We start from the raw sequence: 18,950 nt of genomic DNA on the forward strand, positions 1-18,950 counted from the left end.
CTCTATCAATCATATCCAGCCTTAAGTTTTCTAAACTCCTTCGTTTGTTTTTAGAAACAAGAATACCAAGCCGTCTCCTGTCACCGACAGTCAATTGTCTGGGCCTACCTGCGCCTCCCTGGTGCTCAATGCCATATCCATTTGCAATATTTTTCAAAACACGATAAACAGTGGACAAAGGGATGCCTGTTCTACTTGAAATCACTTTAGCTGATCTGATGTCCTTGTTATAATACTCTAAAATCAACTTCCTCTTCTCTAAATCATCCATACTGAGGATCACTGAAAATGTCGTCTGCTAGCAAGTAAACAAAGGGGATAACTCTTCACAAACTAATGAAAAAGTGATTAACAGAGTTGTCTCTCTGGAATGAAACCAAGCACTTGATAGCTGGTCAAGGTTGTTTATACTAGAAATCCAATTAAACATGTTCCTAAAATTCTCAATAATTTCTGGTCATACTTTATGTACAAAAATAGTGGTTGGTTTATGTCGTAGACATAACAAATGCGACAACCGTAGCTTCATAATGGATGGACTGAGTGCATTTTGATCAGGATATATTTAAGACTGCAACTACACCCATCTTAATACCTTCAACATCGCGTATTAACTGGTAAGTACTGGTTATATTTAAAAAAACCCAAACCAACAGCAGCCATTCTGTTGCATTTATAATGACATGAACTGTTGCGATGTCATTGCTGCCTACGCCTAACACAAGATTATCTGCATGTGTGGTGACCTATCATGACATCAGTCACATGGTGATCTGGGCGTTTTAATATTTGCTGCATGGGCGGGACACAAACTGCATGCTAAGGTCTGACAGCCAAACATAGTTCAAACCCTAAGTAGCCATGCTTCCCGATACTTCAAACGCCGATATATGATGTTTTTGTGAAAGGTTTAGCACATTAATTCAAACTCTCTATATAGACCAGTGGATGATCAACTGACCATGTGTGTGTGTGTGTGTGTGTGTGTGTGTGTGTGTGTGTGTGTGTGTAGGTGTGTAGATTGAGTGAAAGACTCAGATGTTACTGTATTGTAGCATTTTTATGGGAGTGTGTATATGCTTCCAATTCATCTATATACCAGTATATGTATCTATTCCTATATCAGAATCTCAGGAAAACACATTCACAACATACAAAATTTAAAATATTGAGACTTAGGGATGAGAAGATTATTAGAAGCAAATATGACTGTGATGCGTAGTGCCTCAGTTTAATACTTTCATCTACTGAGAAGAGTGACTGAGTATGGTCTTGTACGCAGCCTTTAGCATTATTTCAGCAACATCACTTACATCAGAAATGAGCTTCACACATAATACCCATGTGTGGAATCGAACCCGAGTCGTTAACGTGAAGAGCAAACTCTTTACCCTTTATGCTACCCCACCGTCCCTCTACGTAAACAATACTTTCATCTTCGTATTATCGACTTTCTTAACCATATTTTCTTGACTATTCGAGGGTTATTCTGGGTCTGGTCTCCACTTAAGAAAATAAAAGAGTCTTCTACATCAATGAAGGTATCACTTACATGGTGTGAGTATCTTCAACGTAGAAGAAAGTTTTGTCTATGTAGATGAAAATATTTTAAAAGACTGGCACCAATACGCTTCCATAGATGCGTGTAGTGCCATGTACGCAATGGAAAAGTAGTGCGGTTTACTGGCGACCACACTCAACGTAAACGCAATTTCCTTCATGGAATAATTTAGATGAATACATACGTACAAATTTACTTTACACGCATACCATTATATGTAATTTACTTGTATAGTATTTGTTTTTCGTTTTATTTTCTCCTGTCATACAGAATCCTTATAGAGTCAAGTAGAATATTCTTTCACATCGTGACAAGGTAACATTGATTTCTAGAAAATTTATTTTATTTCTTTATATAATATTACTGCAACTGGATTAAAAAAATGTTATCAGGACGTCGGTCAGAGCGCGTCTTAATGTATTTACATCATACTGGCCGATGCGAATTGTTTTCTTGAACATATGGCTACAAATGTAAGTCGTCATTGATTAACTGATCGTTCATTGAACAATAAATGTAAAGGTGTGTCAAACAGTTACTAGGGTAGATGTATATTTTAGAATGTCGTCTGTTAGTCTAGCGTCGTTGAGTCCATAGTCTGGATGTGCATATATATTTCGCAATTCTTCATTTGGATGGGTCGTTGCAAGGATATTCTTAAAGGGGCCTGAAATCATGCAGCCATGTGTGGTTCATACGAACCCTCGTCCGACGGAAAAGCCGGTTCTCGAGTACACGACATTAAATAATTAACTAACATAAATAATGTCAAATTCACGATGAGTTATATCATGAGTGAATATCTGAATTGTAGCTTTTGGCGTGGTAACACGTTGAATAACGTCACTGAAGTGTCCGACATTAATATCCTTTTGAATGACGTTAAATGTTTTTAGGACGTGGTTTTGAATAGATCAAATGTGTGAGCGTGGTTCTATGACGTAATAGTATCACAGGGAAGGGAACCACACGAGTATGACCTTGCATCGGTGTATAGCGTCACATAAATGCCTGTTATGGTATAATCACAATAGTGTCCGCCACACAGGCTTATCACAGAACTGCTTTGTTAATATAACCTGAAATTATACACCATCCGACACACCAAACAGGGTTTTTTTCTTCAAAAGACACATTCTTCCTGAACCCTTCGCTACAATGTCCACCTCCTTAAATGGCTGATTACTACCCATCACTGAAGTCTTCAAATGCACAGTACGTCATAGTAAATGTCACTCGTGCAGTGGTATTTGCCTTTTTCCATGGTGTCATTTTGAAAAGAGCATCTCCTTTGGTAGCGGCCTCGGCTTCGAAAATTTCTGTGACCTTGACCTTCCCTCGGCGGAAGACGTTGAGGAAGCAATGGATGGTAACTGACTGGAAGCCGAGTTTGGCCGCGGACTTTGATTCAGCTGGAAAAAATACACACGTTCAAATTGATATTAAATTTGATATACGTTCATTTGGAAATACGTTTATATCATTACTTTTAATACCAACCATTAAGAGTCGTACTGAGTATTATACTTGTTTTGACTGTGTAATCCCTTTCCTGATTCATGGAAGTGCAGGTAGAAATCAAAATGGAATGTGTTAATCTCACTACATCGCCATCTTTGGTTACCAAGAACCTTTGTAACAATCCTTCAACTGATAGAAATTGATCCTGTTTCAATTATTCTACGTTTAGTCGATGTACATATGGCGGAAACGCTTTAAGTCAAAATGTCCATATCTGCGAAAAGTACAGAGTCAGGTATGTCATATTTTGAAGTTTGAATTCAGGAATCAAACTGAAACAAAGCTTGAAACTCTAATATTATTAACAAAAATGACTTATGGATATACACACGACCTAGGCTTAAAATTCAGAACATTCCAGCACAAAATGCACCCTAAAGTTTTAAACACATACAGACTCGGCTCTCATGTGGTCAGTGTTTGCTCTTAACCCAGTAAGGCTGAAGGTTCTAAGGACCCAGAACAACAAATGGTTGTGAGCCCTGATCAGAATGTGTAGGCCCTATATTTTACCTACAGTATACGTCATTTCGAGCAACTAAAAAATGTCTAAATTGCTCCCTCGAAAATGATAGCCATTTCATTTTCAGACAACAGCTTTTGATCGAGATTAAAACTAGAAATTACTGAATGATATTTTCTGAAAAATAATACTCTTAGTTATTGGGGATGAAAAAGCTGTCAGTCATAAGGACCTGCAGAAAAGCAAGGCTCTGGGTCCGAGCGGCTTTCAGTCGGCTGCGGGCCTAAGGATCGACGTTAATTTCGAACGCGGATAATGTGGTATTATAAAGCACTGAGTGATTAGTCAAGTTCTACACCTTCGGTACTTTCAATCCCTTGGGTTCGTTCGGTCTAATGGAGACATTTATCCCAATAACTTTAAAAACGTTAGGTTTTGGGTCACTTCTACGTTGTACTGTTCGTGGTCTGTGTGCAGTCTGTCGCATAAACTGACAACAGCAGAATACATGTCTAAACCCTGTATGGGAGACGAAAAGCCTATTACACATTATTCACTGCATTAGAGTTCATGCATGCATGAAGCCTCCATTGGATCATTCAATATATAAATTAGTTAATGTCCTCAATTTGAACAATAGGCAAAATGGCACAGTGTTTTTAATATTGTGTTTTGGACTTTTTAATGCATATCGCTACGAAGGCAAGCAGCCAACACTTGGCGTCAATGGTTATTATGTTATGTATGTTGTGTACACGCAACTTGTATATTATTAGATGTATACATAAAGTGGGATGATGGTGATAGAGCCGAGATAGTTTAAACTACTGATTCCCATTCTTTTAACCCTCGTACATGCCACAGGAGACTGAAGAAACCATTTTGAAAGTAAGTTACAATATATAAGATGATAGTACTAATACTTCAGCAGCATGCATCTACAGACTCACGTGAACGACCAAGCACCTTGGGCTTACCTCCTCGTAGTACGTCTGTATGGTACTTGAGAAGTGGGGCTTGCTGGAGGGCACTGCGGTGCCTCTGTAGCCCCGACCCCCGGGTTTTGTGTACCCGTTTACCAACACCGGCTGGCCAAGACCATTTTGTATCACAGTCCCTGACTGACCATGGCCGAGGCTGCCTTGGCTTCGATTGAGAGATTTGTTAGGTTGAGGTGACTGCACCGCCCCTGATTTAGCGCTCCGAGGGTCTACAATGACTGGCTGTTGCGTGGTGAACACACGGTTAAAGTTTGAGTCTCTATTGCTGAGCTCCAGGCGGTAACGCTGTATTTCCCGACGTAGTCGCTCCAGCTCTTCGTTGTGGTTCTATAAAACAATCACAAGGTACTGCAGTGAGTTGAGAAGGCATGGACCAATCAATCAGGGCGGACGTGCCCCTTCAACATAGCAGGTTTACCGCACAAAATTACCCATGACTAGGTACACAGTAGTGTCATAGAAATGATTTCAACGCGGTGGGGGCGCCAGTCCTTCAAGAACTAAGTACTATACTACGACACAGATTTATGATGATGTTTCTCTTCTGTTAAGACCTAACTGCTTCTTTTGCAGTGGGTTGGTGAGTGAGTGGGTGAGTTAGTGAGTTTTACACAGGTTTTAGCAATATCACGGCGGGGGACATGCACCAGAAATGGGCTTCATACATTGTTCCCATGTGGTGAATCGAACATGGGTTTTCGGCGTGACGAGCGAACGCTTTGACCACTAGCCTACCCCATGGCCCCTGCTTTTTATGCAGTTGAGTATGGCTTAATGCCACTCTTAACAGAACATCAGATGTCTCCCATGTCTGCCTGGAAAATCGACCCAGAGGTATAGTGTTGATAACCATAACAAAAAATCTCGAATTCGAAACCAACCATTAGCGGATCTTGTTTCGACGCACATAGGCACCTTACATCACGATTGATTATGACATCTTTTGATATAATTTTGAGAAAGGGACTATACTGAAATATAATCCTTAAAACCTGGCTACAGTCGGCGTTACATATATCGGGAGGGGTTACTTACTGTGTATGACGGCGCACTGCGGGGCATCTTGTTCACTTGACTAGCCACAGTTTCTGTGACGCGTCTGTTGAAATCTCGCTTCAGATTTTTCAACTCAGTTTCCAATACCTTGACCTTGGTCAGCACTTGATCCTTGGCCCTGTGACTCTCTTCCAACAGTTCATGCACGCGAGTCAACTCAGACTCCAGCTTCTCATTGCTCTTCTCGAAATCTCTCACAGCCGAGTTTGTCTCTTTTTCCGAATCCTTCATTCCCTTTTCAAGGCTTGTCACGTGTTTGCGCAACCGCTCGATCTCTTTGTCTCGTTTTGCTATCTCGTCTGATTTCAGGTTAAGCTGTTCCGCGACTCCTTGGCGTAACTGCTCAATGTCCTTCTGGGCGGTGATGAGAAGGTCCCTGATGTTCTGGCACTCACTCCTCTCGTCGGCCAGGAGCTGCTCGGTGTCCGCCAGCCTCTTGGCGAGCTCCGCTTCCCGCTGCATGTACTCCTGTTCCATTATCTGTCGCATCTTCTCGCCCTCGTCCCCAGCCCGGAACTTCATGTCCTCCAAATCTCCCTGTAGGATTGACAACCTCTTCCTGGCGTCCTGAATGATATTCTGTATCTCCAGCTCGTATGCTTCCTTCACCGCGTCGATTTCAACCTGAATTAAGATAAACATAGAAAATTCAACTATAAGATATAATTATCATTTCGTAAAATGTTGTTTGGCAATAAGCGCTCTTGTTTTAACAAGCGTAATTGTATTCTGTTTTAAGCCCAGGTGGCCTATTTATTTAGTATAGTTTCACCTCGTTCATGGCAAGTTTCCATAAAACCACGGAGGGGACACCCGAACTTAACACATGAAATGGAACAAAAACTTAACCACGGATGCCTACAGCTGCACCTTGATGAACGTTTCAAGAACGTCTTGACGTAAAACATGACAGACAGACATGCAGCGATATTCTCCACCTTTCTCTAGAAACTATGGAGTAACAATCTAAGTCTACTTCTATACGTATCTATATCTTTACATTTTCATCTTGACAGTGTTACCTCCTTTTCGTGATTCCGCGTGAAGAGCATGTGCACGACCTGCGTCAGCTCCGCCACCTTCTTGGACATCCGGAACTCAAAGCTTCTCCTCTGCGTCTCCATGTTCTCCTCTTCGTCTGTCACAACACCGTCACACTGCCGTCAAATACCAACATGCCAACCTCCGCTACAGTTTGACAACCGTCACTAAACTTGGTCGGTTATCTTCAGCCGAACTCCATTATTGAGGTAGCTGTAAATGAAGGGGTGTGTTAGATAGATCGGTAACCTTACCAGACGCTGTCATTTAAAACGCCATGACCACATGTCTGGATCTCGTCCTGACTGGTCGTAATGGAATACAGTAGTGTACGTAACTATCCGAACTGGTCGTAATGGAATACAGTAGTGTACGTAACTGTCCGAACTGGTCGTAATGGAATACAGTAGTGTACGTAACTATCCGAACTGGTCGTAATGGAATACAGTAGTGTACGTAACTATCCGAACTGGTCGTAATGGAATACAGTAGTGTACGTAACTATCCGAACTGGTCGTAATGGAATACAGTAGTGTACGTAACTATCCGAACTGTTCATGTACAGAGCTAAAGTATTCTTGAACCACAGAAGTGACGTTTTCGCTAATTTTTAAGACGATTAGTCTGACGTTTCGACTGTACATCCTAATCTTTTATTTTCTTGATCCAGCACTTTGTGAAATGTATTTCATTACATGGCCCAATTGGTTTCACCGTGGCTCCGTTTAATCCCTCTAGCTTGTAAGGGAGATTAGTTAATCCTCTTGACTCGGTCAATTGTTCACTGGAGGTTAATCGACAGTGATATCCCATAATGATCTTATATCGAGCCAAAGCAGGCTGAGGTCCAGGAAAGGATGTGCAAGACCATAATCAAAACCTGTAAAATACGTATGACAATGTAGCAAATCCCATAATCTGTACAACCACCACTGAAACCTCCATTTTGCTGAAACAATTTTATTAACTATACCACTAAAAAGATTTAAGGATCAGCCTTTTCTTTGATATGACTAAGGTTAATCTGCCATGCCGTATATTGTGAAGGAATCGGGTGGTACGTAACTTCTTGTGAGTAGTATATGTGTCCAATGTTTACATGTCCTGTCGGGTCACTAGGCTCTGTGTTGGTGAGTGGGTTGGTTTAACGCCTGGTTATACAATAAGGAGAAAGCAAAGTGCATGCAAGGTTCAGAGCTAAGGGTGAGTGAGTTTAGTTTTACGCCGCACTCAGCAATATTCCAGCTATATGGCGGCGGTCTGTAAATAATCGTGTCTGGACCAGACAATCCAGGGATCAACAGCATGAACATCGATCTACACAATTGGGATACGTTGACATGTTGTCAACCAAGTCAGGGAGCCTGACCACCCGATGCCGTTAGTCGCCTCTTACGACAAGCATGGGTTACTGAAGATCAATTCTGACCCGGATCTTCACGGGTCTAGAGCTAAGGGACCAACTATCATAATCGGGATAAGTATCGGGTTCGAACCCAGCTACCGTATTGTTTCTCCAGGTTTCTCTGCTCTAGCTATCTGCCAATACAGAGCTACTGCGATGACCACATGTTAGCAACTGTTACTCCTTGTATTAACAGGTGAAATGTCTGACGTGACGTCAAGAATTGTTTTCACAACAGCGAACCCAACTCAGAGAGGTTTCTAAAGAATGTCTCAATAGAAGCCCTCCGCGTACAGCCCTGTCCACAACGTGTTGTATGGTGGGGCCACTGACACGGAACACAAAGGGGCACCGGTTTAATATATTGATTATAATGCATAACTGTACGTACGTGGGGATCACGTTGTCAGTCACTGTAATGGGATATATACCTATCAAGATCATAGATCAAGAAACGTTTTCACGTTCGACTGATCGCCGATATATTGGTATTGTAACTGAGATCACAACAAAAACACCATAATTTAGGTTGGGTTGCCGTACATTCGCCAGTAGGTAAAGTTTAGAAAGTTTATTTTCAAACAAGCACACGATGCACCGTTTATGGTAACCTACTAACGTATAGAACATGCTATAAACACCACTCCAAGAATATCGACAAGAGCTATAAATACTTGAGGTTTTAATAAGCACTATCCAAAGGTAGTATCGCCAACATATATACTCCATTAAATAGCATAAAAACATAAATGAAGTATAAAGCGGCGTTATGAATTCACTACAGAGTGTTGTACAGATATTACCTTGAACTTTGCAGCTGACGTTCGGAATCAGCTCTCCTCACAAACATCGTCAACACCTACATCCAAACCCTGCCGTTGTCAATCAAGTTCGAGAGTGTACCGTTTACAGCCTGTAAGAAATTACTCCATAGCGTAGGGATAAGCGTATTACTGAAATTCTGTTCGCGAATTAATCTACTTAGGACTGACATTATTTTTGTTCAGTCGTGTATCCCCGATCGCCCTGCTTTACACCGGGGTATGCGGGGGGCTGGGGGATTATAGCGTCGTCGTCAACCTGCAGCTGGGTATGGGCAGGGGTTATCTCCAACAGAATACTTGATCAATATTGGTTTTCGAGCGAGTAATGTGTTTGACAACGTGTCCGTCACCCCACTTGTTACTGTCACAAGGGCAAGCCGCGTGGAGGGGGCGCGACAATGTACGTATAACTAGAGCGCCTCCAATGTGACATTACAGGCATGCGCAGAGGAATGTCATAAAACCCATAGTTCTCGGCGTGTCTTAACGTCTTCAGGTTACATAAAACAACAACGAGGCTTATAATAATTTGATAATGGACTATTCATCTCGATTTCATTCCGTCTGTCTTACATATCCCAAAGAATACACATATGAAAGAAATAAATCCCACTTCAGGCTATCATTATTTAGCAAGTCCTAACTGCCTCAGCTCTGAAATTAAGCATTGTTCTGGGTTCAGGTTGAATATATTTTTTATCTTGCTGACACATTTTCTAAATTAGCTAATCTTATTCTGGGATAAGATGTTATTATAAGACACGCCAGCTGTATGACATTATATATATTTACTGGAAAGAATTTTATGTTTCATTTTAGTTCACTGCGTGCGAGGTTTCTACCGTATATAAGAGAGACTGCAGGTACAAAGACACCGGCATCACACCTTGAAAGGCTGTGGAATCAATCCTGTCGCCATCCCTAAGCCGGATGCTTAGAAAAGTATGCTTGGTATATACACATGCCGATATTTCAATCCTGAAATGTATGTTTCGTCTTTCTTTGAGCAAAGTGACAAACAAATAGAATATTTATCCCTAAGCTTCTGAGCACGCATGCATTCTGTGTGAAATAACCAAGTACCGTTTCAGGACATTTAGCGGTTGGTGTACCGGATGACTACAGTATAGAGTGGGGACTTGGAACCCTTATGTATCTTCAGGAATAACCTCTAACTGATGGACATGACTGATTTTAGCATGCATAGCCTAACTGCATGACTTCTATGGCTGGTAAATAAGTGCAAGCCCCTAGCTTTTAAAAGATTTGAATTCTATTATTTGCACATAAAAACACATAACATCTATAAAAATAGAAGAGAGAACAGACCATGCTCCATCCACTCTAAAGGGTCTCTGACTTTGAAATGGCCATAACTCTCTTTCACACTGATAAGTGACAGATCCACTATATAACAAGTGTACCTTGTCGAGCCACACACCTGTCGCAGTAACGCGCTACCTGTTCCTCCAAGCACCTGTTGCCAGTGAAACCCGGGTCACTGCTTGACCTCTGGCCTCTGTGACTTTAGGCATTGTCCTCACTGTCTCATCGGGAGTGAGGATCAAGATGAATGCAAGTGGACCCGTTTGAAAGGAACAGATGGTGTTTAAGAAATGTGTGCTTCCTGTGAAGTGATCTTGTTGGTGTACGTGTATTTACCGTGACCGCAGTTGAGGGGTCCACAACGGTTAGAGCCAAACGGTTAAATCTGCAATTACATGCGTGTATGTATACATGGCAGCGCGATTTGTCACTTAACGAGCTCCGGCTAGATAAGATATAGGTTTCATTTCCGTTATTCACAAAGGCCTCACCATGAATGTGATATTCAAAGCTAACACAAAGACCCGACCGAAATAGGATCATCCTCCAGTCTGCAGTCGGAGAAGACCGAGCATATAATTATATACACTACCTGAAATGGCTCATGGGTGGTAAATAACACAGTGAACATTGGGTGAGGAAGTTATGCGTTAACAGGCAAAGTTCCTGGCGTGCTGTGAAGGATTCCCAGCGTGATTTTCAAAAGTGTATCCTGCATAAACACAATACCTGTGTATAGTCTAGGGTAAACATTCCAATGACTGTGCAAAGCGCTATTTCAAACTAGTTTTTAAGATGATAAAACATAATCGAAAGAATTGAAATGTGTTTTAAAATGTGCTCGTCTCTCACCTCAATGTTTTACATCAATAATTATTGGTCGAATTACAGACTGTCCAGAATAACGCTCTAAATGACGATCAAGCTGTCGACCACGCCTAGTTCCTCCTTGAACGTTCAATTCAGATCAAGGTGCATTTACCGACGATATTCGTAGAGAGGGCGTTACAAGAGCCACGTTCAGGTTGGTTTCTGAGAATGTTCCATATTGAACCTTCTGACTGGCCATAGCAGAACGTTATTATCTAAACGGTGTGTTCTATTCCATTCAACCGGTGTGTGAGTATCTACGCTGATCATATATCAGCTGGTTTCGGAAGCAGTTCTGTCAGTAACCAGATAACAATAAGGCTGGAAAATCGAACCAGGGTCTTCAGGGTGAGGCGCGACATTCTATTCTTACTGGTCTACACTCATCGGCCCTGCCATTCATGTTGTAGAGAATATTGTTTAAGTTCAACTCCAGACGGTCTAGTCACCTTGCACCTATCTTCATGCAGTTTGCAACTGTTGGTGAAAAACTCTACTGCTGACTTAATATTGGATATTCTACATCGTTGATTGTCAAATATTGTCTTAAACATGTGGTAACTGGTGCAGCTGCGGGCCCTGGCTACAACATGACATCTGTAGCCAACGGGTGACCACAACATTTAACTACAGTCTACACACAGTTACAGTTAAGAGACAATAGAGTGAATTCTTATGACATGAATCACACTTCCTTCAGTTGCCAAGTGGTCCAAGTGTAGTCATTCTACAGCTCACCGTCAACCCTAGACTTGCACAAGGAAATAATTAATAGTTTAAATCATATAGTCTAAATATTAAAGAATGTACATATATGTACATAAATGTTTTTATTAAATCTGTAACACAAAGGTTAAAAGATATGTACTTGCCACTCTGGACTGCTTCGCTAACTCTATCACCCAAAACCTCATTATATAGCACTTTTAAATCAGATCTTATAGCAGAGCGTTACCTCCTTGATGTTAACATTAAAAAGTTTAGGACAGCAACTGCACGACTAAGATGTACATCCCATGAATTAAATATAGAAAAGGGCAGATATCATAATGTTCCACGATAAAATAGACTGTGTATGTTATGTGATTTAGGGGTGATAGAAGATGAGTATCATTTTATATTAGTCTGTTCGCATTTTCACAATTTAAGAATGTTATATATACCCCCATTTTACCGCATCAATCACTGTGAATATAAATTAAGGTTATTGTTGAAAGCAACAAATCTACAAATTGTTAAAAATCTATCAATGTACATCTTTCATGGGTTCAAAAGTAGAAAATATGTTTTAAATACCATGTAACTGTACACACTTGTATTGTACTATAGGCCTGTGGCTTCATCAGTACCCTGAATAAAAGAAATTGAAATTGAATGTACATATTTCTCCAACCGACTGGCGTCCTTGGCCTTGTACTGTCCGCTTATCTAGACTTGCCTCTTTAAAGGATAGAATCACTATACATACATGGGCTTAGCCTTCAGTACAGCCTTGGAGCAAGGCTACGTCAACCCCTTCCTCCCTCTAAGGCCAACAGCAAACCACTCATTGAGAATGTGTGCATCACTCCAGATAACGAAGCGGGGCAGATTTATCAATATATATACAGGTTATTTATCAATTGATATTTGACATAAAATGTATATAAGGTAGGTAGTATTGCTCAATGGTTTGAACATTTTTCGTCACTCCGAAGCGCCGTTCTCCACATGTGCAAGTCCGACTCTGGTGAGCCCCACTGTTCTGATGCTGAAAATTATGCAAAAAATGTGTAAAACCAAACTCACTCACTACACCTAATTAAGGGAGATGGTGATGTATTAGATACAAATGCCCCGTGAAACCACGCTGTCATTATAACATCGTATCCATGTGTTCTGTAAGTATGTATCATTTCCCAGACATATGGAGAAACACTATTTGCTCCGTTTCCTGTACATGTATATAAATTTGTGAGTTTATATCGTGGTACTTAAGGTGTTCAGATAATGACTGGAAAATCTTGTATATATTGTGATTGAGTTATTTAGTCCGCATTCAGCAACATCCAGAGCCATATGACAGGGGCAACGTCAGGAATAGACTGAAATACTGAACCTGCGTGGAGAATCGAAACTGACTCTTCGGCGTGACGAGCTAACACTTTATCCACAAGGCTACCCCACCTCACCACATGCAAAGCCTAGAGACTGTTGAGATCCGCATTCTTTGTATATGAATATGTTTTGTGCTGTCTTTGAAAACACCAGTATTTAAACAGTACATGGCTACGCTCAAGATACCAATACAAGATAGGTGTGGTATCGAGGCAAACTCTATATTCCCCGTCTTCAAATACAACACACGGGAATTAATCACACAGACTTCGATCATACTTAATAAACCACGTAAAATACCTTATAGCGTTGAGTTCTAAATCCTAGGGTCAGTGAAAAACTCGACATATCCTAAAGTGGTAATAGTGCGATAAATCTTTAGAAACGGAGTGTCTATGTTCCAGTCCTACCACTGTATGCGGGTTATCTGATCTCCAAATGAATCTTCAGACATGTCACGTTAATATCGAAACCAACTACACTGTTCGTGTCTAGCATTTGCAGGATTCATTATGTCACGACGGACAGAGCCAGTCAGGACAATCTTACCGGGTGTACGGAAACCAGCGTGTCACAGCTCGGCGAAATGGAACTTGTCTCGTCTACTCTCCCCTGTGCCCCGGCACCAGGCGATCTATGTGTCGTCTGCCCAGATGGCAGACGATCAGTGTCGTCTGCTCCCACGGGCACGAAGGGACGGTCCAAGGCTGTGTAAGTTCTGTAGTCCAACACCTTCACTCTGTCTAGGAGTGATTTGACAAACAAAATAATCAATACATCTGGATCTGATTTTGTCGCTTGCCCTGTCCGTGTTCACTTGTTCTCAGCAACGGAAAGTGACGTGATTCAACTAGCCACAAAGTGAAAGGCAGCTGTGCTATATCTGGTGAAGCCGGTAAAAGTATCCCATAGCTTGTGTCGCGGGTAAACATAACCTACTGAAAGAGTACAGCACCCCGAGAGTAGCCGGTAAACACAACTAAATACCCTTGCTAAACGACATGTACAAATCCCATTCTTGCGTCCACATAAAGCCCCGGCCTCCTGGCGTCTTGACGGTAGCTTAGCATGCTAGTGACTGGTAGCAAACATTACTATAACGTGTGCACCGACCGAGTATTTCATATCTAGCATGCCGTTATTGTTTATAGGGAGTATACTAGGTCAGCTCTCATGTTCTGTCACTATATTTAACTATATCAAACTTAGTCGCGATCGATCAACCCAATAGAGTGTTATAATATTGATCAAAACAAAGCAGTTCCGTCGTAGGGTTGTTTGGGCTTTCATTCAATAAAGCTTTCTTTGAAGCATTAATGTTACAAACAGCAGCAAGGGTAGGAGACAGATATTGTTTTGCTGACTGGCAAAGTGAATGGAAAATTGGCAATCAATAACACGATTGCTATCGAGACACTTTCAGGGAGTAAAGTGATTACGTTGAGTGACTTTGGAAGCTATAATCACGCCGGAGACGCTTTGCAGCTTAACTCCATGCACCGGGAGAGGTTGTCAAACATCACGATGATAAAGAACAGTGTCAGTACAGAGTGATAAATGTAAAGACAAACCTGTCAAACGTTGTCTTAATGATTCCGATGGTTCAGTACATGATATTTACACTAGAATATACGGGGTTGTTTGATTTATAATGCTTTTACTGAAATCACTGTTGACATAGAATTGAAATGATAATGTTCAAAAGAAGAAAAAGTTGTTCTTTTAATTTATTTCGTGTTCCTATTACCCATGAAAATGAGTGAAAAACTGGATGGATATATATTTGCCGGGAAACAGTGACCAAAAACATATGCCCCATTCCCCATACTGAATGCCAAATTTCGATTCAAACTTTCACAGGACAATAATATGGTGATGGCACCACTTTGAATTTTTTTTTGAAAGAGGATCACTGACTATCAAGTGTCATCATTGCAATAAAAATACAAAGTGCCAGCTGATGGGCCCAGTCATTTAAGATAAGCGGGTAAAAAATGTGTATGGGAGTCGTGGTCCATCGTCTGTGTAATGATGACGTTTTACGTGCGCTTCTAATAACGGGACAGGTGCGATGGACGTATGCGCATCGTTTCTGCGCATTTACCATAGCAACGTCAGCCATACTGCTTCCGTGTAAACAATCCTGACTGCTTGTTGTATCGCCTTCACTTTTTTGAGACAGCGCGTGAATTTGACATACTTTCTCAATAATCGCACACCTTTTAATATGAGTTTGCTTAATCAAGGTCGAAATGAGATACGGTTCAACAACTCTGAAGGAAAATGTTTGCTAGAGAACTGGGTCGAAGAGGTAAGTAGGCGGTTTGACCATTACGGCCTGTGTAACAAAATACAATTTTACACTGTGTAAGTTTCTTCGTCGGATATTTGGCTCACAACTTTCTCTCTAATATTTATAAACATTCATCAAGTATATCATTAATGTCGAAAAAAATACCTAGGACAATTTTTTGCATAAATATTTATGAAGCTATTTTGGACATCCATAAATTAAAGAATGATATTGCAAACTATTGTAGATCATGCGTAAAATATAGTTAGATATATCTATCCAGAAACAAGTTGAACTCCAAAAAATAAACGAAGAATAAATTGATCAAATTCAAATTCGTAACAAAATACATCGGTAGAAAGAAGGAGAGATGACGAATCACGTTTCCACTTGCAAAATAGAAAATACAAATTTATGATTAAACTTATTCTTAACACCGTCATAAATGACAATGGTGAGGAAGTAACATAGAGAAAAGCTGTTATCAAAGAACAAAAATAATTTTACGGAAACTTATGTAAATCCAGTGGTGACATAAATGAAGAATCCAAAGCTATAAGTATCCGGTATACCAAAACACTGTTACTCTCCAACAGTAAATGTAGACCCAGTAGATAAATTAGATGGTAAAATTAATCTGGCATACATTTCTCAGGCATTTAAGTCAATGAAAACAATACAAGTCCAAGATGGGGGAAAACATTCCCATTGTACACCCACCCATATACTGAGACTGATTTTCAAAAAGTTTATGAAACTCTTTCAAAACAATTTATTATAATGGTTCTATATAAATTTGGATTTGGGTCTAATATACAGAAATGTGATAGTACTTTGCTGACTAATGCATTATCTTGCATAATACAAAATAACCATATTTCAACCTTTTTAAAAACAAAAGTGGAAAAGGAATAGTCCATGTTAAAAATCATGTACTGATCACTGTTTCATTCCATTAGGGGAACTTTCAATTCAAAGGTACTTTACATGATTACAACTGTGTTCTCATTAACATTCCAAAAATCATAGAAAGATCTTATATGAAGCACTACAAACTTAAATTTATCAAAATTAACAATGTGTCCTCCTCATGCTGTAACCTGCAACTTTTAAGAGTGGATAGATTGTTGAATTGTTCAATTTATCTGAATTTTTCTGTGACACTGACATCAATTTGTACAATCTTTTGTATTTCAGAGAGCGGTGAAGGAGATAGTACCAGACAATGCTAATAGTAATGTTGCCAGTGCTCAGGGGTTTAAAGATGGACATCAAGGAATCCTATCAACGGCATTCGATGCTAAACCTGAGAAGCTCACAACATTTACCGATTCATATAGGGAACCTGTTAGGCCTGATGTCAGACAGATAGGTAATGAAGCATGCATAATTCAGTAACATCATGTGTGTGGAAAGTCTGTTCTTGTGTGCATCTGGGGCGGTGGGGTAGCCAAGTGGTTAAAGCATTCACCTGTCACGCCAAAGACCCGGCTTCGATTGCCCACATGGGTAAACGTGTGAAGCCCATTTCTGGTGTCTGGTGTTGCTAAAAGCAGCTTAAAACCATACTCACTCACCCCTGTGTACATCTATTTGTGCAGTTTGGTTTTCTGAACAGGGAGAACACTGCAGCATATAACACCGAGGTGAACTGGTCACAATACGATAAATACTGCAATACACATATTCATGTAACATCATATGGAAACTTCCTATTTGTACAGGTTCCAAGGAAAAGCTAGATGGAGACACAATGTCATGTTGATTGTGTCTATTGTTCATATTAAACATGTTACCTGTATGCTGAAACCAATTCATTTCCAATATTTGACATAACAAACTATGGGTTGGGGAGTGTCAGTAAAAGAATCATAAGTGTATTGTCTTGTTTTGATTCAGTGACTAACAGATTGTGCTTCATATGGTTGAATACAAATTGAACTGATGTATCATTTCACTCCTAACATGTATAAAATATGAAGATGTTCATAATGAAACAACTTGTCTTTTCAGGGAAAAAAGCAGAATTAATGCAGCAGATGTTGTTTGAGAAAGTCAGGTAAGATCTCAAACAGTTTAGTCTTTAATGGGTATTAAGATGTTTTACAAAAATCGATAATAACAAGGAAAAATATGTCTAAACGATATTCTGAATTAGTGCTAGCAGCTTATGTTTGTGTTGAAATTGTTTGACAGTCAAGAAGTGCATGATGAGTTCAACCAACCACCACCAGAGGCCGACTTCAGATCTGTCACAATGGCTGACTTCAACAAGCCTGATTTTGTGTCCATCAAACCTAAACCCACAGCTGTGAGTATTCAACAATAAATCTGATTATATCTTACAGATTTCTTCACCTGTCCAAACAGAAAGTCTTTGTGTTAATACAAACTGGAAAACAAAATGAGAGAGATATTGTCCATTAACAGTGGCTAATGACACCGACTCATGTTAGATTACACCTAACATTTACTGCAAAGGAACTCAAAACATGTTGAGTTTGTATTCGGAACCAAAAAGCAGAAAATTCCATTGTCAGATCTACATACACTTTAAACTTGTTTAAATCAACACAGCTGTGTTTCAGTGTTTTGTTTATTCATTTCAGAATCATGATTACCGGACAGATCAGCCAGTCAGCTTCTGGTCAGAGCACAGAGACAGAGCAACAGTGAGTTATCTGTCCTTTGTTTGATCGGACTCATTAAGTTGTTACAATTTAATTCTGGGTAAACCTAATTATATAAGCTTTCCTATGTCAAATACTGTATCTGCCATCTTCCTTTTTGTGCTAAATATCATTCGTGACATGATGGCTAAACAAGACCTTTCTTCTTCATTTTGTTTTGGCACTGAACCATATTCAGCTTATACACACTGAAGTTTCTGTTGATGATGACAGTATTACTTCTTACATTAACAGGGTGTGACGCAGGTGAAGACCCGAGACACAGCGTTTCGCAAGAATGATGGCTTCAGTAAACCAATCAGTGAATACTGGGATGAACCACAGCCATATGAGCTGGAAAACTATCCCAAAATGTGAACATTTTTAACTTTGTGATAAACATGTTTTGGACAGTACAGATTTTGAAAAGATACACTTCATAGCAGGAATATGGAGGGTTACATGTGCTTCTCAAGTATAAGATTTATTGTAATAATACATTCTTGGCAATAGCAAACTCATCTACATCTATGTTTCATATTTCTTTCCGTCAATTCTGAATATATTTAGGTCAAAGCTCCTTTCTAAAATTGGTTTTATCGCTGGATGTGGTCATCTGGATCTATCCTAACTTTAACCATTTTGTTAAGATGTGGTGTGCAAGCCTGTCACTAGACTGATCTTGTCCATATATTGTACAGTCATTTATTAATAAATGCTATTGTAAATACAGAAAGTTGTCTCTTAGCTGCACAATTGCTACCCTGGAGGTGTCTTCAGTGTGCCTCTGTATTATGTGCTCAACACATGGTGCAGTTTCTAT

The 18,950-nt window shown here is 40.1% G+C and overlaps 2 protein-coding genes across 2 annotated transcripts; one reads left to right on the top strand and one right to left on the bottom strand.

The window, feature by feature from the left end:
* Window positions 1–427: 427 nt before the first annotated feature.
* On the bottom strand, window positions 428–14,221 carry LOC124287726 (protein FAM184A-like). The gene is made up of 5 exons (XM_046724261.1): window positions 13,715–14,221; window positions 6,625–6,856; window positions 5,582–6,226; window positions 4,523–4,873; window positions 428–2,973 (listed from the first exon to the last, which is right to left on the bottom strand). The coding sequence occupies exons 2-5, from the start codon at window positions 6,724–6,726 to the stop codon at window positions 2,830–2,832; spliced, it is 1,242 nt and encodes a 413-aa protein (XP_046580217.1). The 5' UTR covers window positions 6,727–6,856; window positions 13,715–14,221; the 3' UTR covers window positions 428–2,829.
* A 1,063-nt stretch (window positions 14,222–15,284) lies between these two features.
* LOC124287700 (sperm-associated antigen 8-like) lies at window positions 15,285–18,859 on the top strand. The gene is made up of 6 exons (XM_046724220.1): window positions 15,285–15,476; window positions 16,656–16,830; window positions 17,472–17,517; window positions 17,655–17,769; window positions 18,068–18,130; window positions 18,383–18,859. The coding sequence occupies exons 1-6, from the start codon at window positions 15,393–15,395 to the stop codon at window positions 18,503–18,505; spliced, it is 606 nt and encodes a 201-aa protein (XP_046580176.1). The 5' UTR covers window positions 15,285–15,392; the 3' UTR covers window positions 18,506–18,859.
* Window positions 18,860–18,950: the final 91 nt, after the last annotated feature.

The sequence above is a fragment of the Haliotis rubra genome, unplaced genomic scaffold (genome assembly GCF_003918875.1).
Source record: "Haliotis rubra isolate DU_JTF1 unplaced genomic scaffold, ASM391887v1 Scf405, whole genome shotgun sequence".
Taxonomy (NCBI): domain Eukaryota; kingdom Metazoa; phylum Mollusca; class Gastropoda; order Lepetellida; family Haliotidae; genus Haliotis; species Haliotis rubra.

Coding starts and splice junctions, on each gene's coding strand:
- LOC124287726 (XM_046724261.1), bottom strand. CDS start 6,726: ATGGAGACGCAGAGGAGAAGCTTTGAGTTCCGGATGTCCAAGAAGGTG. Junction 4,874..5,581: donor GCAGTGCGCCGTCATACACA/GTAAGTAACCCC, acceptor ATTGTTTTATAG/AACCACAACGAAGAGCTGGA. Junction 2,974..4,522: donor TACAGACGTACTACGAGGAG/GTAAGCCCAAGG, acceptor TATTTTTTCCAG/CTGAATCAAAGTCCGCGGCC.
- LOC124287700 (XM_046724220.1), top strand. CDS start 15,393: ATGAGTTTGCTTAATCAAGGTCGAAATGAGATACGGTTCAACAACTCT. Junction 17,770..18,067: donor TCAAACCTAAACCCACAGCT/GTGAGTATTCAA, acceptor TATTCATTTCAG/AATCATGATTACCGGACAGA. Junction 18,131..18,382: donor AGCACAGAGACAGAGCAACA/GTGAGTTATCTG, acceptor TTACATTAACAG/GGTGTGACGCAGGTGAAGAC.